Source organism: Lepidochelys olivacea (assembly GCF_965140295.1).
Source record: "Lepidochelys olivacea isolate rLepOli2 genome assembly, chromosome: 2".
NCBI lineage: Eukaryota > Metazoa > Chordata > Testudines > Cheloniidae > Lepidochelys > Lepidochelys olivacea.
In genome coordinates this window covers 22248408-22272890 of record NC_140412.1, presented here as the reverse complement: position 1 = coordinate 22272890, position 24483 = coordinate 22248408, and the positions used below count along the sequence as shown (strand labels likewise).

The 24483-nt window shown below is 42.3% G+C and overlaps 1 protein-coding gene across 1 annotated transcript in view; it reads left to right on the top strand.

Annotated features, from left to right (window-relative positions):
• The window catches only part of FER1L6 (fer-1 like family member 6), a 149209-nt gene that overhangs the window by 42464 nt on the left and 82262 nt on the right, over positions 1-24483 (top strand). Inside the window, 9 exon segments of the mRNA XM_084619142.1 lie at positions 4634-4763; positions 5960-6014; positions 6129-6260; positions 6878-6940; positions 12039-12117; positions 14512-14668; positions 15458-15644; positions 18710-18902; positions 19839-20170. Of these exon segments, the coding sequence (XP_084475268.1) occupies positions 4634-4763; positions 5960-6014; positions 6129-6260; positions 6878-6940; positions 12039-12117; positions 14512-14668; positions 15458-15644; positions 18710-18902; positions 19839-20170 (1328 nt within the window).

Below are 24483 nucleotides of genomic sequence, written 5' to 3'. Positions count from 1 at the left end.
TCAGGACTATTTAGAAAAGCTGGACGAGCACAAGTCCATGGGGCCGGATGCGCTGCATCCGAGAGTGCTAAAGGAGTTGGCAGATGTGATTGCAGAGCCATTGGCCATTATCTTTGAAAACTCATGGCGATCGGGGAAGTCCCGGACGACTGGAAAAAGGCTAATGTAGTGCCCATCTTTAAAAAAGGGAAGAAGGAGGATCCTGGGAACTACAGGCCAGCCAGCCTCACCTCAGTCCCTGGAAAAATCATGGAGCAGGTCCTCAAGGAATCAATTCTGAAGCACTTAGAGGAGAGGAAAGTGATCAGGAACAGTCAGCATGGATTCACCAAGGGCAAGTCATGACTGACTAATCTGATTGCCTTCTATGATGAGATAACTGGCTCTGTGGATGAGGGGAAAGCGGTGGACGTGTTGTTCCTTGACTTTGGCAAAGCTTTTGACATGGTCTCCCACAGTATTCTTGCCAGCAAGTTAAAGAAGTATGGGATGGATGAATGGACTATAAGGTGGATAGAAAGCTGGCTAGAGTGTCAGGCTCAACGGGTAGTGATCAATGGCTCCATGTCTAGTTGGCAGCCGGTATCAAGTGGAGTGCCCCAAGGGTCAGTCCTCGGCCCAGTTTTGTTCAATATCTTCATTAATGATCTGGAGGATGGTGTGGATTGCACCCCTCAGCAAGTTTGCAGATGACACTAAACTGGGAGAAGAGGTAGATACGCTGGAGGGTAGGGATAGGATACAGAGGGCCCTAGACAAATTAGAGGATTGGGCCAAAAGTAATCTGATGAGGTTCAACAAGGACAAGTGGAGAGTCCTGCACTTAGGATGGAAGAATCCCATGTACCGCTACAGACTAGGGACCGAATGGCTAGGCAGCAGTTCTGCAGAAAAGGACCTAGGGGTTACAGTGGACAAATAGCTGGATATGAGTCATCAGTGTGCCCTTGTTGCCAAGAAGGCCAATGGCATTTTGGGCTGTATAAGTAGGGGCATTGCCAGTAGATCGAGGGACGTGATCGTTCCCCTCTATTTGACATTGGTGAGGCCTCATCTGGAGTACTGTGTCCAGTTTTGGGCCCCACACTAGAAGAAGGATGTGGAAAAATTGGAAAGAGTCCAGCAGAGGGCAACAAAAATGATTAGTGGACTGGAACACATGACTTATGAGGAGAGGCTGAGGGAACTGGGATTGTTTAGTCTGTGGAAGAGAAAAATGAGGGGGGATTTGATAGCTGCTTTCAACTACCTGAAAGGGGGTTCCAAAGAGGATGGATCTAGACTGTTCTCAGTGGTAGCTGATGACAGAACAAGGAGTAATGGTCTCAAGTTGCAGTGGGAGAGGTTTAGGTTGGATATTAGGAAAAACTTTTTCACTAGGAGGGCAGTGAAACACTGGAATGCATTACCTAGGGAAATGGTGGAATCTCCTTCCCTGGAAGTTTTTAAGGTCAGGCTTGACAAAGTCCTGGCTGGGATGATTTAGTTGGGGATTGGTCCTGCTTTGAGCAGGGGTTGGACTAGATGACCTCCTGAGGTCCCTTCCAACCCTGATATTCTATGATTCTATGATTTTGTCTCCTGCTGGGGCTCACAAGATGTATCAAAGAAAGAGTACACCGAGGGATTATGTTCCACTGGCTGAATCATTTTCATTTTCTATCAGTGAATTCACACAAGGCAATATTTGTGGCTGAGTAGTAATGGAAAGGAGTTCTCAGTTATTGCAGGAACTGGGTAGAAGTATCAAAAACATCTGCTCAGATATCAAGATGACAGATAGCATAAGGAAATTTTAAAGGAAAACCATTACAAAATTATTTTAAGTTTCAGAGTAACAGCCGTGTTAGTTTGTATTCGCAAAAAGAAAAGGAGTACTTGCGGCACCTTAGAGACTAACCAATTTATTTGAGCATAAGCTTTCGTGAGCTACAGCTCACTTAAATTGAAACTGAAAAGATTTTTCTTGACAGAATATAATTCTGGCACATGGCCCTTCCCAGCTGGAAGAGAATTCTGAGTGTTTCAGCCTGCAAAGTAAACGAAGTAAAGCAATAAAGTGCAGTAATCAAACACCACATGCTAGAGTAAATAGGATAGGGGCAATTGATCATGAGACTGCAGCAATGCAGAAGCAAAACAAAAGAAAAAATGTACAGAGGGACCCTTAGGGCTAAATCAGTGCAGTTGGTCCTAATGGGAGCAATACCAATTTATGCCAGTTGAGGTTAAAGCCCTTGGATTCAGTCAGAACCACACCAATGTTTATGCAGATGCCTCCATGTCCTCTGCTTTTGGGTGCATCAGTTTTACTCTTAAAGTGTTTCCAGTTGGACAGCCAACTTCAGTGGCCTTAATGTTTTGGATACTTGCCGTAACTGTTGCTGAACTGCAATATTTACCATGTTTGCATAAAAATCCTTCAAAGTCACCCCAAATTAAAACTATCCCCACAACTCACTCACCCCTTCTTAACTCCCCCCAGCTGGGGGCAGCCTGCACAAACCGAAAAGCTTTGTGATGTGCCACAAAGAATAGCAGATTTGGGTTGTGTCAGGCCACGCATGCAGAGGCAGGGAGTGAGTTTCAGAGCTGATGTCTCTTCACGGTAAATGACTCACTTCCCACCTCTTCCCATTTATATCTGGGAGTTGTTAGCCTGAGTTCTCTGGCTGATCTTAACGGCAGGATACAGCAGAGATGTAGTCTCTAAGCTAGCCTGCATTGATTTAGAGCTTGAATTGGAAGTCAGTGCAGGCTATAGAGCACAGGTGGGATATACTCCCTGCTGGAAACACTGCCTTGTTCATTATTATCTTTAATGGAAGAAGGAGTCCGGCATCTTCAAGAAAGGGATCAAGGAAAATGTAGGTCCACCACTTAGCTGGGAAGGAGAGCTAATAACGGATGACACCAAGAAGGCTTAAGTGTTTAACTCCTATTTTGCTTCAGCCTTCACTAAAAAAAGTTAATTGTGACCAGATGCTAAACACAATTAATATTAACAACAAGGGTGAAGAAACAAAAGCCAGAATAGGGAAAGAGCAGGTTAAAGAATATTTAGATAAATTAGATGTATTCAAGTCAGCAGGGCCTGATGAAGTTCACCCTAAGGTACTTAAGGAACTAGCTGAAGCAATCTTGGAACTGTTAATGATTATCTTTGAGAAGTCATGGAAGATGGGTAAGGGCTCAGAGGACTGGAGAAGGGTAAGCATAGTACTTATCTTTAAAAAGGAGAACAAAGAGGACCTGGGGATTTATAGACCAGTCAGCCTGACTTTGATACTTAGAAAGATACTGGAATGAATTATTACACAATCAATTTGTAATCCCTAGAGGACAACAGGGTGATAACTAATAGCCAACATGGATTTGTTAAGAACAAACTAACCTAATTTCCTTCTTTTGATAAAATTACTGGCTTAGTGAATAGGGGGGAAGCAGTAGGTGAAATATACCTTAATTTTAGTAAAGCTTTGACAGAGTCCCACGTGACATTCTCATAAACAAACTAATGAAATGTGGTCTAGATGAGATTACTGTTAGATGGGTGCACAGCTGATTGAGCAACCACGATCAAGGAGTAGTTATCAATAGTTCACTGTCAAATTAAGAGGACATATCTAGTGGGGTCCTGCAGGGACCAGTCCTGGGTCCAGGACTATTCAATATTTTCATTAATGACTCAGTTAAAGGAGTGAGGGCCTGTTTATAAACTTTGCAGCTGACACCAAGCTGGGAAGAGTTGCAAGCAATGTGGGAGACAGGATTAGAATTCTTGATAAATTGGAGAATTGTTTTGAAATCAACAAGATGAAATTCAGTAAAGACAAGTGCAAAGTACTACTCTTAGGAAGGAAAAATCTAATGCACAACTAGAAAATGGAGAATAACTGGCTAGGTAATAGTACTGTTGAAAAGGATCTAGGAGTTATAATGAGCCAAAAACGTGATGCAGTTGACAACCCCTACCCTCCCCCACAAAAACTAATATAATTCTGGGGTGTATTAACAGGTGTGTTGTATGTAAGACACAGGAAGTAATTGTTCCACTCTATTTGGCACTGGTGAGGCCTCAGCAGAGTACTGTGTCCAACATTGGGCACCAAACTTGAAAAAGATGATCATGTGGACAAACTGGAGAGTCCAGAGAAGAGCAACATTAATGATAAAAGATTAAGAAAACCTGACCTGTGAGGAAGGTTAAAAAACCTGTGTATGTTTAATCTTGAGAAAAGACTGCAAGGGAACCTGGTAACAGTCTTCAAATAGATTAAGGGCTGTTAGAAAGGGGATGGTGATCAGTTGATCTTCATGTCCATTTAAGATAGGACAAGATGTAATTGGCTTAATCTGAAACAAGGGAGATTTAGGTTAGATATGAGGAAAAATTTGTAACTATAAGGATAGTTAAGCACTGGAATTGATTACCAAACGGGGTTGTGGAATCCCCTTCATTGGAGGAGTTAAAGAACAGTTTAAACACCTGTCAGAGATGGTCTAGTTATACTTGGTACTACATCAGTGTAGAAGAATGGATAAGAGGACCTCTCAGGATCCCTTCCAGCCCTACCTTTCTATGATTCTGTGATAGAAGGGGATACATTTTCTTTATTTTTTTGTTAATCAGGTGAGCACGATGAAAGTGAGAGTCTTCACCATGAGATGTCTGGAGGACAAGAAGGGGGAGATAGTGATTTCATGTATGATGACACTGCATCTTACAGTGGCTTTGCACCCGCAGGGCCGCAGAGGAAAAGGTACTTGGCTAAATCACTAATATTTCCAGTTATTCCCCATCCTGTTCTTCTTGGTGACAGCACTGCCATTGGCAGCACTTCCCATGGCTAGAATATCAACTTGCTGAAAGTACTGATCTCTCACCAGCTGTACTTCTACATGGTATATGGTGATTGTCACCAAATGCAGGGCACTGCAGAGTGTGAGTAAAGGAAGGAGAACCAGGATTAAGCTGCTAATGAAAGTGAGTTAGAGAAAGAAGACAGAAATCTTCAGAGTTGTCGTGGTTGATAATCTGGGGAAAAATGTGAGTCTGATCCAAGTCCCACAGTAGTCAGCAGGAATTCTTTCATTTACTTTGGTGAGCATTGTATCAGACCCTGTATTTATATCTGCTATATATCTATAGCTATATAATATTCTGCATGTGCAGAGTTACTTCATATATATGTAACCCCTACTTGCTCACAGTGGCATCGTGTCCCCCTCTAGTGCTGTTTAGGTCCCCTAGAGATTGATGAGCCTGCTACAACCTTGGCTAAGAGACATGCGTCTGTTACGAAATGCTGACCCACATGGGGCATCGGCAGTGGGGATCAAACCTGCGATCTCTGGAACTTAATGCATAAGCCTCTACTGCCTGAGCTAAAAGACATCTTTCTATTAGCCGAGCCTGTAGCAGGCTTATTAATCTCCCCTGGGCCTAGACACCACTAGAGGGGGACAGAGTGCCACTCCAAGCAAGCAGGGGTTACATATATCAGTGTGTAGAGAGAGATGTCTGATGAACTTAGAAATATAATGTCCTGTGTTATGCAGAAGATCAGGCTAAATGATCATAATGGTCCCTTCCAATCTTAAAATCTACGAATCTATGAACTGGATAAGAATCAGACAGAGACCTTCAGTTCCTGGCATTAATTCCCTCTTTGCATTTTCATACTAAGCATTAAGATAAAATGTGAAGACACACAAAGCTGTTTTTGGGAGATATGAAAATACATGGTATCATTATCCCCAAGAAAGATCCTAGGGCTCACATATGAAGTGACTGCCGGTGATATAAAACCAAGTAGCCTATCTCAAAACGAGCCACTAAAAATAGTCGTTTCAAGGAAAATGGTATTAAACACATCTCTTGAGCATGTGTCAAAGAACTAAGAATGTAATGTTTTTGATGGGTGATGCATAATATTCTGTTCCATAATTTAAACAGAGCAAAACTGGAGACCAAAATTCATGCTGGCGATATAAAATCCCAGAATTATCAGGTGAGTAGACTGCAGTGCACACATTTATAATAACACTACTTATGTTTATTAAAATAACTGATGAGATTGAATCTGAGACTGCTTTCGTGCATGTGTTGTATTTGTGCCCTGCAGATTGCAATAACAATAATTGAAGCCCGGCAATTAGTTGGCGAGAATATTGATCCAGTGGTGATCATAGAGATTGGAGATGAAAAGAAGCAAACGACAGTCAAAGAAGGCACAAATGCCCCATTTTACAATGAAGTAAGTACCTTGCAGTTGGGAAGATGCTGTTTGAAATGGTTGCAGAATGGTGACTGTTCATATTACAGTAACTAGAGATTAATGACTAAAGCAATCTAATCTCTCTGACAAGGAAAGTGTGTCAGCAAGCTGTTTAAATTTAAAGTATGGAAGAGCAAAAGTGACAACTGTTCCATCTTGCATCTCTCAACCTCTCTCTTTTCACTTTCCCTCCAATCTCATCCGCTGAGGACGTGATTCGCCGTGTCTCATTCCTCCTCTACCACTCCCATCCCTCATTCATGAGCTCTTCCCAGACTAGTTCCCCCCAACCCACCATCACTCTCTTCAAGTTCAAATTGCTCCGACACTTGCTTTTGCAAGTTACACAAGGAGTTTGATAAAATAACTTCCAAAGCAAACCAAATTATTTCTTCTTCTGGGCTTCCCATCTTCTCTGCCTCTAGCTTTTAGATTTAGAGCTCTTAAATAAATGTAGTGTGTGTTTAAAAATAGTCTGATAGAAGCATATGTGGAAGTATATTAGATTAGACCATAACTTCAAACTGTGTGGCAAATAGTGCTTGCTAATGACAGCATTAAGAACAATACTAATCTGCAATTTTGTTTTTCCACAGTATTTTGTGTTTGACTTCATTGGCCCTCAAGTGCATTTATTTGACAAAATTATCAAAATCTCTGTAAGTATTTTGGGAAGTTTTATGTTGTTTTATTAAACAAGGATCAAATATTTGGCTGTGTGTGTTATACTAGGTCTAACAGTGATGTTCATAAAAAGAGAAACCATTATATTTTAAATGCCAATGGTAACACGAGGTTGAAAGTGTGTGCACTAAGGTGAAGTTAGGGATGGGGAAAGGGAGAAGTGTCAACTGGTAATGACTTAAAGAGACTTAAAACAACCGAACAGCAAGATCCAGTGTGAATTTTCATGGACATCTTTTTGAAAGTAAATTATAAACTAGTGAACAGTGTGTTACTTGATTGGATATTTGAGTGGTGCATTGGCCTCACATTGGCCCTCTGTAGAGGATGAATTTCACCCAATATTAGTGGAGTCCTCAGCATTGTCTTCATCCCTTTAATTTTCAACCTTCACATTAGTTTTTCTCAGTTTACTGAGCTGAAACTTTTTTCGGGGGGGGGGGGGGGCTTATCTCAATTCTTCCGATGCAACCCAAGTTCAAATTTGAAAGCTGCATTCCAGCTCTTTAGGCATGAGCAACACCAGTGCTCAAATAATCCTAGCATTTTAATTGTTGCTTGTTATTCAGGAGGAAAAGGAACTTAACTGTAAGTTAAATTGCTATGCTCAGCACTGCATTGACTCTGGTGCGGTGAAACCCCAAGGAGCAAATCCAACTATCCCAATCAGTCTTGCTTTGAATACTGAAATGAACAAACATACAGCTACTCATTTTGTTAAAGATGGTTTCATGCACCTGGGGAAAGCTGAATTAACTGCTAATCTCTGCCAGGAATATATTCCTAAAATAGTTGATTCTAGGAATGAAGAAGCATTTAAAGTATGCTGTGGGGAATGTGTGTGTTTCGCATAGCACTGAGAGGTTTAATATGTAAAACAAATATAGATCTAATTAGCACTTTCCCTGGAGAGAAATCAGTAGTTGAATGTTGCACAGATGCAAATGGAATGATACTGAGGAAGTACACATTTGTTTCCCATTGAAGCCCAAGATGATGAGTATCAAAGCAGGTGTTGGTTTGGGGGTTTGGACAAACATCTAGAGTTTAAGGATGAATCTTCAGACTTCTGTGGAGCTACATTGATTTACACCAGTGGAGCATCTGGTCCTATATATGCATCCCAAGCCTTTTCAAACCTAAAACTGGGCTAGAACTTGAGCAAGAGATATGGGCCAGTGCCACTTGCATTTGTAGCTAGAAATACCACAAGTCTGGCCTCTCATGTAGTATTTCAGCATTTCTGCTTCCAGTCACAGCCTCATATCCAAAAATTTCCAAACCATTAAAAATGGTTCAGTTTGAATTTGGTCAGAGAAATGAACAATGGTTCCAGGTATTGGGAAAGGTTGTTTTTTATTTTTTTTTATGAAGTACGTCACCCATTTATAACAAACACACCAGGCCTATATCAGAACAGGGCCCACATTTGAGTGGCAGAACCAGATGGCTGTCTAAGAGTCACATGGATCCATGCATACAAAACCTGTTGTTGTAAGATTCAGAGATGTTCACTATGTATTTGAAGAGCCAGGATCCAGTCTCAGTTTTCATACCATCAGAAGTGCAGCACTTCAAGTGCAGTTATCTTGGTTGGGTACACAAAGTGGGTATTTTCATGTACGAATGGCCAATTTGAGGCCGAGCAAGTCAGCTGTGTTAGCAAATTTCTAATTTGTATTCCAAATTCCAAACTAATTTTGTGGTGTTTGCCTCTTTAGCTTGGGCATATAAAGGTGAAATTCACCCTATGCAGAGCAGCAGCACAAGGTCTTTTGACCAGTTAAACTCTGCTTACCCCCTTAATATAAAGCTTCAGTGGGGCTCAACTAGTGCGTCGGCCCCCTTGTTGGCCTTTCGCACAGATGTGTATTTCAGCCCCAATTGCATGCACGTTTTGGTGCCTGGTGCTGTCCAGCAGGATCAAACCCATAGGGCATGGAATTAGTTCTTTGTAAAATACTTGCTGCATGTGAAGAGTAGATATCTTCCCAAGAGAAACAGTTCTTCCATTTGAATTCTATACGTTTATCTACATATGTTTAAAAGATACAAAAGTAAGTAGAGCATATTAAATCAATATCTTGCTTATTCATTTTTTCTTCACACTACATCCCTTTCTTTGAATTATACTATAATTACAAGAAGCCTTCACCTGGTAAATGTCTGTTATTTTTACTTCCACGTCTAATCTTACTGATTAAGTTTTTCTTCGGTAGCTTAGCCATCTGTCAACATCTGGGTTGAGGGCCTGAATGCCAAGTTTCAATAGAGAAAGTGGGCCAGTGCCTCAGCTGGTGTAAGTTGGCCTAGTTGCATTGAATTCAATGGAGAAACCAGGAGAGGATTTGGCCCCAAGGTTGTAATGATTAGGCCATAAACAAAATATGGCCAATCTAATACAATGCTAATGTATGCTATTATAATCAGGAATTCATTTCAGTTATCTTGGAACATGGCTTTAGAAATAAACAGCATGTCAAGGGAATAAAATTGAACGAGCGAGCAAATACGTGTCCTGGCAAGAAACAGCACCACAGGAGATGGAAAACTTCCTACATTTGCTTGGTTTGAAGCTAGCCTGAGGAGAAGCAAAGTTTAACAGCCTTCGGGACTACTAATCCCTCACACACTGAATCCGTATTATCATGGAAATGTACAGACCTGTGTTTAGAAGCCTCAGGAAAGCAAATAATGTAGCAGCACTACCATGTATCAGCCCAGCGGTTAGTCTAACTGCCATTCGATTCATGTTCTTGGGGGAGAACAGGGCCCTTTTCTGTCTCCCAAGCCCTTAAAAATGAATAGATTTCCTTCTCATTAACCTCTTCAGACACATTATGGCAACATCCTTTCAATGCTGTAGGCATGATTGATATTGTACTTTCACTCTAAGCCCTTATCCTCAGTACTCAGTTACATTCTAGACTGATATTTCTCCTGCTCCTTCTCAGCTGGAAAGTTTGAAGAAAATCCCTTCAGTTATTTTTTGAGTTTATTGATTGTGAAAAAACCCACCATGGGTTTTTAGCTGTTCAGCTGGTTATTGTGCTTGCTTCTGCCTTCCTCCCCCTCCCCCATGGAGAAAAGAAAAAGAGTTTGATTTGAAACGTCAAACTTGCCTGCTTTACTACATCTGGGTGGAGAGCGGGGAGGGTTGGACAGTGGGGGAAGCTTGAGAAATAAGAGTGAAAAAAATATATACAGAGCACTGCACACAAGAGCTGTTAGTTACTTATTTTCCTTGTCAATTTAAGAGCCTCATCCTGCAAGGGGTGGAGCCCTGTGGGACTTCAGTGGGAATAGAGAACACTCAGAATCTCACAGGGGCATGGGTGCTGCCAGACCCCCTGGCTTGAAGTGGTTTCCATCATATACAGGGTTTACAGTTTGATTCAATGGCTGTCAGCATCCCCACTATACAAATTGTTCCAGCACCACTGCACAGGGGTTCAACACTCTTCACACTGGAAGGCCCCTACGTGCCCACAAAGTGTAGTTTTCACATGGGATTGTCCCTGAATATCCACTCAGACTCTGGAGAGGGGAGAGAAAATAAAAGGAGAGCAATGAGAGAACTGGACCCTAGCCTTGACTTTCACTCCAATAGATCCCTTTCTTGCCCTGACTAAAGCTTTATGAAACGTTGTGGTTTTGGTTGCGCAGGACTTGTGAACGTTTTTTATGTGGAGTGGGGCTGCCACTTTGGTTTCCATGGGTTCACGCTCCTATTGCAGCCACAAAGTCAAAGTGAAATTCATCCAAAGCTGTTGTTTTCCCTGGCTTCAAGGTGAAACCACTGAGTTTTCACGGTTTCTTGAACCCCAAAGCCTATTTTAACTTAGGTTCCTTGAAAATTAGATGGATGCTATATTAATGATTTAACTGGTCTGGCATTAGGTTGGCTGCTGCTTCAGTTTCCCAGAAGGCCTTGCTGAAGGCTACAGTCTCATGATCCTTGGGCTACAAGTCCTATGATTTGAGAGGAGACTCAAGATCTATCTCCCCCATGACAGATCCATACCAAAAGCTGAATCCAAGTCTGTATCTGGAATATATAGAATTGAAGCCCTGGATATGTGTGCTTCCAAATTTGGGGGCTCAAAATCCAGATCCAAATTTGAATTCTTCCCAAGTTTGGGGTGTGTCGATTTGGTTGTTCTAGAAACATGAACTACGAACTCAGAACCTAGCCCAGATCTAGGATTTTAGTTTCAGAGCTATCTTTCCTTCCAGTTTGGCCAAAGATTGTCTGAAAGATGTGCTAGCTCTTGTGAATCTTTTTCTCAAACATGGTTGAGTTCCAGATTTTTAATTAAACCCGAAACCAGTAAGATTTGTTTCATAACAAAAGGTTCACACAGCTCTTCTTCCAACCCCACCACAAGGAAATGCTGCTGTCCTGCAGCCTGCTTGTCACCAGTGGTACACACACAGGGATTTGAAAACCAAATCCAGATGTGAGGGGGAATGATCTGACCAGGAGTAGCTGGTGTTGAATCCCTAATCTGGAAGGATGGAGCAAGTGTCCCATGGACCTGATCTTCCTCTCATTTGCACCACTTTACATCTGTGTCACCCACTGACTTCAATAGAATAACATTTTGTGAGCTCAGAATTGGGCCCATTGAGTAAAATACATATTGAAACTTTGGAAAGTGACAATGTAATTCCTTCTCCTCTGTCTACAAACAGTTTTTGTACCAATTTAACTATTGGTTTAGAAACCAATATAGTTAAACAGGCGCAACCCTTAGTATGGATGCAGTTATTCCGGGATAAAACTGCTTATATCCCTCTTGCCTGTTTAAATGGACATATATAAGTAGTTTTATATTGTTATAACTGCGTCCAAGTTAGAGGGTTCCACTGATTTAACTATATTGGTTTCTAAACTCATACAATTAAGGCAGCACAAAAACTGACCAGCCCTAAGGTGTCTATGTCTGTTGTTGCATATGATCCCCACTGGTTGCTGTGGCTGCTTTTGTCATCTATATCAAGTATCTTTGCTTGGAATTCTGTTTCATATATTGAGTGGAAGGGAATCTCTAATGTGCCTTTCTTCAACAGGTTATGCACAACAAGCTGATCGGGAGCTTATTGATTGGCTCCTTTAAAGTAGATGTGGGAACAGTGTATAATCAGCCAGGTAGGAGATGCATTTTCTAAGTTCTCTTTTGTTACATGTGTGTTTTTTCTGCTGTTTGTCTTCTTCAGTCACTGGACCACCCTTCCTCTTCAGTTACCCCCACAAAGGGCATTGCCAAGGGTGTTTTGTAAATATGTAAATAAATATCCAGGCATTGAAGTGGTAGGAAAACGGAGCTGTAAATGCAAATGAGAAGGCACAGAAAGGAAGGCCATAGTGCTGCATTTCCTCCATTTCACTCATCACTCTAGCTACTCAGAATATGGAAGACACTGGCCCCGTCTGCAGTCTGTTTACCAGGCTAGACAGGGCAGTGGGTTTACCCCTTATAACTGTCCTACAATATGAAGCCATTCAACAGAACTGCCCCAGTGGCTCCCTCTTTCTTATATTCCTCTGAGGTAGTCAACACAGAGGGAATTATTTCTGTCTACGTTGATCAAGAAACCCTGGTTCAAACCTGTCTGAGAGCAACCTTGCTTAAACAGGACACCCGCCATCGTTTGGAGAGCGCTGCACTGGGCCATAAACTTTGACACTGAAAGCCTCTAATAGATTTGGCTTTCAGCCTCTTCCCTTGGGGCTTCTCTTTCCCATCCTCCCACTGTTTTCTTCTGAATCAGCTGCTGTACTTGTGCCTTGCCTGTAGTTCCCAGCTAGGGCTTCACTGAGCAGCACTTCACACTGCTCCTCTGAGCGTGTTTATTTCCACTCAGCTCTGGCCTGTGCCTCTCACTCTCCGTCATCCACCGCTCACCATTATTATCACTTGCAAATGTTCTTGCTGAGTAGGAGTGTTATTCTCAGGAAAGTACAAACATTGTTTGCAGCTTTCTGACTGCTGACATGCATACTGCGGTGGGCGCGTTTGTGACAGCTGCATGCCCAGCGTCACAGCCCTCAGAAACTGTACTGAATGGTGTTCCATAGAACCACAGAATCATAGAACTGGACGGGACCTCGGGAGGTCATCTAGTCCAGTCCCCTGCACTCAAGGCAGGACTAAGTATTATCTAGACCATCCCTGACAGGTGTTTGTCCAACCTGCTCTTAAAAATCCCCAGTGATGGAGATTCCACCACCTCCCAAGGCAATTTATTCCAGTTCTTAACCACTCTGACAGTTAGGAAGTTTTTCCTAATGTCCAACCTAAACCACCCTTGATGCAATTTAAACCCATTGCTTCTTGTCCTATCTTCAGAGCTTAAGAAGAACAATTTTTCTCCCTCCTCCTTGTAACAACCTTTTATGTACTTGAAAACTGTTATGTCCCCTCACTCTTCTCTTCTCCAGACTAAACAAACCCAATTTTTTCAATCTTCCCTCACAGGTCATGTTTTCTATACCTTTAATCATTTTTGTTGCTCTTCTCTGGACTTTGTCCAATTTGTCCACATCTTTCCTGAAATGTGGCACCCAGAACTGGACACAATACTCTAGTTGAGGCCTAATCAGCATGGAGTAGAGCAGAAGAATTACTTCTTGTGTCTTCCTTACAACACTCCTGCTAATACATCCCAGAATGATGTTTGCTTTTTTTGCAATAGTGTTACACTGTTGACTTATATTTAGCTTGTGATCCACTATGACCCCCAGATCCCTTTCTGCAATACTCCTTCCTAGGCAGTAATTTCCCATTTTGTATGTGTGCAACTGATTGTTCCTTCCTAAGTGGAGTACTTTGCATTTGTCCTTATTGAATTTCATCCTATTTACTTCAAACCATTTCTCCAGTGTGTCTACATCATTTTGAATTTTAATCCTATCCTCCAAAGCACTTGCAACCCCTCCAAGCTTGGTATCGTCTGCAAACTTTATAAGTGTACTCTCTATACCATTTTCTAAATCATTGATGAAGATATTGAACAGAACTGGACCCAGAACTGATTTCTGTGGGACCCCACTTGTTATGCCCTTCCAACATAACTGTGAACCACTCATAACTACTCTCTGGGAACGATTTTCCAACTAGTTATGCACCCACCTTGTACTGGCTCCATCTAGGTTGTATTTCCCTAGTTTGTTTATGAGAGGGTCATGCGAGACAGTATCAAAAGCCTTACTAAAGTCAAGATATACCACATCTACCACTTCTTCCCATCCACAAGGCTTGTTATCCTGTCAAAGAAGGCTACCAGGTTGGTTTGACAAGATTTGTTCTTGACAAATCCATGCTGTTATTTATCACATTATTATCTTCTAGGTGTTTGCAAATTGATTGCTTAATTATTTGCTCCATTATCTTTCTGGGTACAGACGTTAAGCTGATTGGTCTGTAATTCCCCGTGTTGTCCATATTTCCCTTTTTATAGATGGGCACTATACTTGCCCTTTTCCAGTCTTCTGGAATGTCTCCCGTCTTCCATGACTTGTATAAACTTGTATGTTTTACAGGTCATCAGTTTTGTGACAAGTGGGCACTTCTCACAGACCCTGCTGACATTAGGACAGGAGCCAAGGGATACCTGAAGTGTGATATCAGTGTTGCTGGGAAAGGGGACACGATACAAGCCATTCAGAAAGAAAGTGATGCTGAAGAGCAAATTGAAAAGTACTGTAAAAATTTCCTTACTTTGCATCTGTCAAAGAGAAAAAAAAATCCATGAAAAGTCCTTTTCTCCTGTTTATAGAATACATGCCTTGCTTGTGTAATCTGGCATTATTTTAACAAAAGTCTCTGTATGTTCTGCTTTGATGTGCTGGGAGCGGAGTGGGGGGCAGGAGAGTAGTTCTAATTCCACCACCAAATGAAAGGGAGGGATTATTGTCAGTTCCCTGCCTCAGAGGGAGTTCATTCTCATCTCAGGATACTGCTAACTGCTTAACCATCCCTGCCTGAATGACTTTACTCTGGGGCCATTTGAAATATTTCTGAATAGCAATTTTTTGCCTGGAAAATGCACCAGATTGCAGCAAACTTCAGGTGTTTAAAAAACCTCCCACCCCAAAAACAATATGACAGGAAGATATTTCTTATCCTCCTATTGTGTGTGTGTGTATTCTTTATATACATGTACAAACACTGCCCCCATTACAAGTTACACACACTGTACAAAGTGTAAACATTTCTAGCAGGGGCACTTCATAGACACCTGCTTGCCAAGTGGTGTTGCCACGTACTGCAGTTATGGGTCACTAGAAAATGCTTTTATTTAGTTGGAAAAACAAATGCACACTCCATGTCCCCCATTCCCATCCCCCGCCTCTGAGACACAGTATTTATCACAGGTTATGCTGTAAAATAATGGTGCGACCCCTTTGGTAAAAACATTGTCTTGGAATCACTTCATTGTCTAGCTGAGTTTTCATTCTGAGGGAAATGGCTTTTTTTTTCTTGTAGGAACCTCTTGATCCCCAAAGGATTTCCATCTGAAAGACCTTGGGCCAGATTTTATGTGAGAATCTATAAAGCAGAAGGGCTTCCAAAGATGAACTCCAGCATCATGGCTAATGTCACCAAAGCGTTCATGGGCGATAGTAAGGACCTTGTGGATCCGTATGTGGTGGTCATGTTTGCAGGTCAAATGGTAAATTGGGACTGTATTGCTCACAAATGTAGGCCTTGTTTCCTGTCAGTTAAGTTATGTGCAAACATTAAAGCTGACGCACTTTTACATAGGGCAGGTCTACACTTAAAACACTGCATCAGCACAGCTGCACTGTGGTATTATAATACCACAGTGTGTAATGTCTAATTCTCTTACAGTCAAGAAAGGCTAAAATTCCCAAGGTGGAACAAGCTGGATTCTAAGGCTGCATCTTTACCAATGAATTTCATAGCTCTCATTCTGTACTCTCTTCTGACGGTAGCTGTGGTGGAAGCTGTACTGCAGACACAGGGCCCTAGCGGTGCTGCTGTTTTTATTATTGTCCCTACAGATGAGGCCTGTTTGTACTGTAATTTCCAGCATTGCTACCACTGGTGGAAATTCACTCATGCTTCATTCAGGCTAGGAAGTTTGCTAGTGCAGACAAGGCCCAAGGGCCTAGTTCTTGCCTTATGTAACTTTTGGGTGAGCTCGAGTTCACTTCGCTGCCCTTCTCCAGTGCCTAAAAATACCCAACTCCCATAGAAAAATAGCTGGAGACCCAGAGTTCAGTCTCTAAGGATTTTCAGGAAGGATTGCACAGGGTCAGCCTCCGCACATTCAAGTCCCAAAAGGAACTAAAGAAATAAATTTAATTAAAATAACTTTATAAAATCATATGATACAGAAACAAATAATAATCTAATTTTTACAGCATAACACGGCTATTTTATAATCCATGGACATTATCTTCACAGTTATACATACACATAAATGAAGAAAACAAATTAAAATCCAAACAGGTCAGTCCCCACAGAAACACAGTGAAAAGAAACTGAGAGTTGACAAAAGCTTAGGTTTAGTTCACCTAAGTCTCAGCTAGAGTCTTTGATCACCAGATCTAGGCAGTCGGCTGAGTCTAAAACAACATCTTCCCTCCACGTGCTTGCAGGAATCTTCAGTTGGGATCCAGGCAGACTCTGTCTCTGCTGAAATCACTGCTAGCCAGTCAGCTGACTGATTAACCAACCACTCAGTTAAGTCACAAGTGTATAGATTTAAAGAAAACCCTGTTACAAGAAAAAACAAAACAGAGAATAGAAAAATAGACATGACTCTTTCCCCATTAGTTGGTGACTCAGACTAATTGAGACAATTTAACTAAAACAGTTTGGCTAAAATCGAAACAACATTCAAAGCATACAATTAAACTAGAATACGTTATTTCCCCCTCCCAGTTTCCCCTTGCTATAATTAGCGTTGCCCATGCTGCCCTGTTAAAGGGTTAACAATATCACTAACCTGCTGCAAAATGCCTGCGAGTTAGGGATGACAGCCTGCTTCCTGCTCCTGGGCCCAGCTTCTCCCAACCTACACAGGGCACAGGGCCTTCTGCAAAGCAGCTGCCCTGACTGCTTGCCCTCATGGAGTCTGACCCCAGCCACGGGGAACCTGTTGGAGCAGACCCAAAACTACCACACCCAATTCCAGAAGCTTCTGGGTGTGGAGTGCTATATCTGACGAGCAACAATGACCCAGAGACAATTCACTCCTATCTCCCCTCACTGGGTCTCTTAAAGAGATAGCTCACTGCGAGGCACATGGGTTACAATTACACCAGTTTTACTTTGGTGTAACTTAATCGACTGGCATGGAGTTTGTCTTCATTACACTGGTGTAACTGAGATCAGAATCAGGCTGAGTAATTACAGCCATATTTTTTCATTAACTTTTCATATACCTGTTCATATGGAGGCTTTTTTTGCAGAAACTCATATTTGTGATGACAAATGCATTGCGACTGCAAATGCCATTATTGCAGACTTCTAGCTTCCTAATTTGAACCCATGCTTTCAGTTCGTGTGCACAAATCTGACTTTCTGAATATGTAAAATTTTACATCTGAAAAAAGATGTGGGTGCAAATATCTGACCTATTTGTGGGTTTGTGAAAGTCTTTGTGCACTTTGTTTTCTGTGGAACCTGGTTCTAATTATAGGGGTAGAACTTATCCAGTGGTGTTTACTATGGGATTTGGGGTTTAGGATTAGGGCAGACCTCCCATGAGTCCCAGGTTTTCTAGAACTGTCCCATTTTAACCCCCAGGTGAAGTGAATATTTCCTGCATTCAGGGCCATCCAGAAAGGAGCAGTTTGCCCTTGGCCTCTTGTTTGAGAGGGCCCCCAAACTGAGTGGTGTTGCAACCTGGTGCACAGAGTTGCAGCACCTCTCAGATTTGGCCCATCCTCCCATCTGGAGCAGACAGGCTAGTCCTGAGTAATGCTGCATCCTGCTTTAGTCACTTGAAACGTCAGGAGGGATGAGTTAGGGATGGATCCAGGACAGCATGCTGTCACTTTCAGGCCTAGGGGGAGGATTCTTGCCCCTTTGGGTCCTCCCTGACATGCCCAGTCACATGGGGTGCACACTGCAGCCAGAACTTGCCCCATTCTAATTTAATTCCTCCTTTTAAAGGTAAACTAAAATGATCCTGCAAATAAATAAGTCGAAATGGGTTACAAGTGATGCAGAAAGCCTTGTCCTGGCCTTCTACACAGGAATGGATTTCACCTGACAGGAGACAACTGCACTAAAGTACCACTGGTTCCTTAGAACCAGAGTTATAATTAAAAAGGCCATCTCCATGTGTGCAGTTTTGCATAGCAGAAATATCACTCTAAGTGCACAGAGAGGAATTGAACTGGGACATTGAAGAGTTATACATCACATTAAACTCTACTAGTTCTGCATGAGAATTCCAAGGCCAGGATGTGGCCCTTCATTAAATACTTAGGAGAAAACAAACAAGGAAACTCCCACGGTAGTTATTGCAATGTATCATTATGCTGTGTGTTAACACTGACTAATAGAAAAGCAGAGATGCTTTCAAGTTTCAGGAAATATACTAGACTGGAAAACTGTGCTTAAAAATTATTTTTATTTAGACCACATGCTTTCTCTGTGATAGAAAAGACAGGGCTTGCTAGAGGACTTTGTTACTCTCAGCATTGTTCTCCAGAATCTGGTCTAGCCTCAAGGTCTAGAGCTGCTGGTCTTTCATTTCAGGGACGAACAACAGTGCAAAAAAGCTGTGCTGATCCTGTGTGGCATGAACAGATTGTCTTCAAGGAAATGTTCCCCCCACTGTGTCGAAGAGTCAAAATCCAGGTGTGGGATGAAGGCAGCATGAATGATGTGGCCTTAGCCACACACTTCATAGACCTGAAAAAAATCTCAAATGAACAAGATGGAGATAAAGGTAAAGGGGAAAATGTGTTAGTTATAAAAACTCTCCCCTGCCCGTAGGATAAAATTCACTAGCATGATGACTGGACCCTAGTTAAGACCCAGTTAAAGGCTTCAAAGGGTTTTAGTGAGGGGTAGGCCTTTTGTTGGTTGTATGAAAAATCCTCCTACCTTATACAGAGCTGAGTCTTTTTGTGTGTTTAATGGAATGGTGTTGTGCCCTTTGTTACAAATACTCCTAAATAGCATCATGTTGATCAGTAATGAAAAGGATTCTTACCCTCTCTGGGAACGTGGCAATGAGCTGTTACTATGTGGCATTTCTAATTCAGTTAGGGTCAAGTGATGTGAATTCAGGGCTAATGCCACTGGCACCTGAATTGCCAGGCAAACAAGTATGGATCACTTTTCTGGGGCAGACCGGCCTTCTATTTCTGATAGACTCAATGGCAACTATTTGTTCCTAGTTACTCAAAAAGAGAAAAATAAACCATTTTAAAATGTCCTAGAGCTAAATCCTCTCCCCAGTTCCCAGTCCAAGTAACAGGATGGGCATTGGAACTCTTTGGTCCAAGGATAGGGATCTTCCCTCCACATCCCAATCTCAATCTGCAGAGCATGAACGGAGCCGCTCCAGGGCTCTGGCACCATAGAGGGAATTGCTGGAGGAGGCTCATTGTGGTAGATACTATTTCATGCTGCACCACCCCAGTCCCTAGTGACAGTACACAGGTTTCCCCTGTCGAGCAGTGCTATGTACTGGGGTATGCACACAAGTACAGCCTCCTCAAATCACATTCTGCAGCTGGAGGGACACCAGCACCCATAGAAGTAGGGCCACATTGAGCCCCTTTATGAGTAAAACTCTCAGAGAACCGAGTTCTGCAAACAGTGTGTGAGAGAGCGAGAGCTTGTAATGCAAATGTTGTAAAATATGCATCATCTCCAGGGTTCTTGCCTACCTTTGGACCAGCTTGGATCAATCTCTATGGCTCACCTAGGAACCACTCCCTAATGGACGACCACCATGAGCTCAATGAAGGTTTTGGGGAAGGTGTCTCCTTTAGAGGCCGCCTCCTAATTGAAATTGCAGTGGAGATACTTTCAGGGGGAGCACAAGAGTCTAAATTTTCAAAGATCATCAAAGAGATAAAGTTACCTTCCAAAGCAACTAAAGGAAAAGAGAAAACAGACAAAGCAGAGGATGGGAAATCATCTTCTCCTTCAGACAAGGCAAACTCCACCGAGGCGGAAGTTGAGTCTTTTGATGTGCCTGCTGAGGTTAGTTTAAAATTTATTTTATATATCTATATATAAAAGAGATTGATTGATGCTTGGTTCAAAGTATGTAGCTAGTTGACAAACTAAGGCCCCAGTCATGCAGTCAGGTCTGTAACCTGGATGTGAATCACCACAGATGCAGTGGGGTCATGCGCTCACATCCAGTTACAGGGTTTGCCATGCAAACGGATCATAAATTCATATATTTCATTATCATATGCTGAATAGGATGGAAATCATTATTTACTATATGTACTGTACAAGCACCCACATATAGGCTTTGCACACATATAGGACGACTCAGTCCCATATCTTCCTATTGTGGGGTTTCTTGTACCTTCTTCTCAGGCATCTGGTGCTGGCAACTGTCAGAGACAGGATACTGTTCTAGTTGGACCATTGGTCTGACCCAATACGGCAATTCCCATGTTCCTAAATCTTAGACCTGAAGTGTTCACAATCTAATGTTGAGTAGCTTTATTTAAGCTTAGTTTTTGGGTATCAGAATAGGACACCCACATTTAAAAATTAGGTTCCTCATTCTCTCTTGGAAATAAACTGTTTCTGAAACAATGGGTGGACACCAGCAGTGGCTTTACTGTGCATTCATGGGTTCAAGTGCACCTACAGAAATAATAAAACCAAGGGTGCGAAAATACTGAATGTTTTTGATACACTATTGATAGATGTGCGTGGCTTCACGTTAATCATATTTGGGTATAGACCCCAAGAGCAGAACTGCATTGATAAATGTACATTTTCACAGGCAAATATACACTCCTTCTGGCCCAGTGCAGAGGGGAGGCCCATGGGCAGGGGTGAGAGCGAGTCTTCCCCACACTCCCCCTGCAGCAGCAGATCCTGGCTCCCCACTCTGGGCTTGGTGCATGGAATTGCAGCACCACTCATGAAGATGGAGGGACAGCCAGGCCAAACATGAGGGGCGCTGCAACCCTGTGTGCAGGTCGCAATGCTCAGAGTGGGGAACTGGGCCCTGATCTGCAGGACAGGAACTACTGCTCCGGGGTGAGTGTGGGGCAGGCTTGCTCTCCAGCCATCCCCTTACCCGTGGCTTCTCCTCCACACCAGGCTGGGATTAGGGTTGTGGTGCTGGGGCAGAGGGTGCTGCTGCAGGTGGCTGGTGCCCCCTCAGCAGTTTACTGTAGTGCACTCATTGAATTGGGAGGCTCCATCCACCCTCAGTGGGTACCTTTAATGGGCATCTGAGCATGGTGGACAAGAGGCTCTACGGTGTTAGAAAACTTTGTGATATGAAGGGGCAGAACCTAGCCTCTCTCAGGTCTATGGCCATCAGCATTTCCTTTCTTTAGGTCATTCAGGATGGAGAATGCTGCTTGCAGACTGCCACCACGGTAGCGAGGGCCACCTTCTCTGAACTAGGGCCAAATTGTGTGCTGGGTAAATGGACATAGCTCCATTGCCTTCAGTAGAATTTCACCTATTTACACCAGCAGAGAATTTGGCTCATAGTCATTAAGGCCACTAGCCTCTCCTCCTTTAACTCCCTCCTCGAGGCCCACTTCTGCTGCAATACCTACAAGAAACTGGCAACTAATAATAGCCAGGTATAGAGCCAGCGGGGATAGTTGGGATTGATAGGCACTGGGTCTGATTGTCTTCCTTTATTTATGCTAATCAGAAGTAGTGCCATTAAAGTCACTCGTGTGAAACTGGTGGAAGTGTGAGGAGAAGCAGCCCAATTGCATGGTTTCTCCCCCTCTCTCTTATCCTTCATAGGGCTTCTCTTCTGGAATTGCGAGCTCTTTGGAGCAGGGATCACAATTTATGGGCAAGATCTTCAGCTGCTGTAAATTGGTGTAGCTCCATTAACTTCATGCAAATTGAGTTAGGCTGATTTACATCGCCTGGGGCTCAGTCCCTTTCTGTGTTAAAAGGGCCTAGCGCACTGTGAGAGGAAGTGGGGTCCAGTGGCTAGGGTTCTAGACTGGACTTGGAAATTCAGGTTCAAATTTCCTGCTCTACTATCGTGACCTTAGCCAAGTCACTTAAGTCAAGTCCTCAAAGGTATCTAGCTCCCATTGATTTTAATGGAAGTTAGGAACTTAAATACCTTTGAGTGTCTATAACTCAGTTCTCCATCTGTTAATGAGGATAATGGGGTGTTCTGAGGATAAAATACATTAAAGATTGTGAAGTGCTCAGATAAAGTAATAGGGGCTATAGAAGTATCTCACGTGGATGAATAGACACTACTGTAATGCCAATTAATAGTAACAATAAGGATTTATTACAATCAAGATAATTGTTAGCAACTGGTGTCTGACTCAAATTCAGAATGAATAAAATGCAATAACACATCTCCATACTGTTTGATATTCTTTCCTTGTTGACATTCAAATATATTTCCTGCTGCTGTAGACAGAATCATTGTGTTACAGACATGTAAAAGGAAAGTCAAGAATGCTGGAGATTACAAATAAACTGAAAAGTGATAAAATTTGCAACATTTTTATGAGGTCTCTCTGCAGATTAGGGTAAATCACCGTGCCTCGTAATCTGACATTATTGACTGAGCACAACACCAAGAACATAAAGAGCATTCAAAATTAATTACTTTTTGTAAATGGGAATAGAAGAGTGTGGCACAGATTTGAGTCCTGGTTTCACTCATTGCCATACGCTTCATGGTAATGTTAAAAAATCATGTAACAGGGAAATCAAAACTGAACTTCAACTGCAATGCATTGTCTTTGATAGTTTTACTATGACATGCTGATGTTTCTTTCAGCTTAGAGCTATCCCCTGCAGCTGTACAGTGCATACTTATATTTCAAGACATATATATGTTGGGCTATACCAAGAGCGGCTTGTTCCTTTGAGAAAGGCAGGCAAACAAGTATTAAAATACACACGGTTTCTTTTATTCATTGCCCCGTTATGCTGTCTTTTAGGAGACTCACTGGGCCAACTTGTGCTCGGATTTACACTCAGTAAATCAGCATGCACACAGTGAAAGAAAATGTCAGAGAACCATCCATACCATCACTGTGCTTACAGTGTTTGAACAACTAACAGTGTACCTGGGGTCTGATCCAAAGCCAATTGAATGACAAGACTCCCGTTGATTGCAATGGGCTTTGGACTGGGACTCTAATACTGTGAGGTGCTGAGTGCTTCCTGAGATTTAAAGGTGCTCAGCATCTTCTCATCTCATTGACTTGAGAATGCTCAGCATCTCCCAGGCTAATATCATTCTGGAGTGCACTATCAGGAATGTTGTAAGATGAGGGAGGTAATTGTCCTGCTCTGCTCAGCACTGGTGAGGTCTCAGCTGGAGTACTGTGTCCAATTTTGGGCACCATATCTAGGAAAGATGTAGACAAATTGGAGAGAGACCGGAGGAGAGCCATAAAACTAATAAAAGGTTTAGAAAACCTGACCTGTGAGGAAAGGTTAAAAAAACTGGGTATGTTTAGTCTTGGGAAAAGAAGACAAAGGCAGAACCTGATAAGTCTTCAAATATGTTGAGGGCTGTTATAAAGAGGACAATGATCAATTATTATCATGCCCACAGAAAGTAGGAACTAGAAGTAATGGGCTTAATCTTCAGTAAGAGTAATTTAGGTTAGATCTGAGAAAAAAATTGTAACTATAAAGATAGTTAAGCAATGGAATAGGCTTCCAAGGGAAGTTGTGGAATCCCCCTCACTGGAAGTTTAAGAATAACTTGGACAAACACCTGCCAGGGATGGTCTGGGAGGTTTACTTGGTCCTGCTACAGCACAGGGGGCTGGACTAGATGGCTTTTTTCCAGCCCTACATTTTCCAGCTTTACATTTCTATGATTTTATGAAGTGACTCTGAGGAGCCACAAGGGGGCAGCACAGATGTGAAAACTCTAGGGTCGGAATTCATTAGAATGCTATATACTGTAGTTTACTACATCATTGCTTGGAAGTTATATTGCCACACGAAGTTTAATACGACTTATTTCAAGAGAGTGAAATTTCACTGTAGCACTGAAACAAAAATAGTGCCCAGGAATTCTTAGAGACAGATCATTTGAATGATTGTATGACGGTAGGTGAACATGCTGAAACCATTCATAGAGAGTTCTGTGCAGTGCTTAAATTTGTAATGAAAGAGGTGCCGGGGATCAAGCAATTAGATGCTGAGGCTCAAACAAATTTTTTATTTTCATAACTGATGTGAAAAACTCAGAGGCATCGGGGCTATGAACTCTCAAGCCTAGAGGTGCTGGGGGATCAGCCCTGGCAAGCCCTGACACAAATTAAGCACTGGTTCTGTGTGCTAAGAAAATAGTAAAAGGT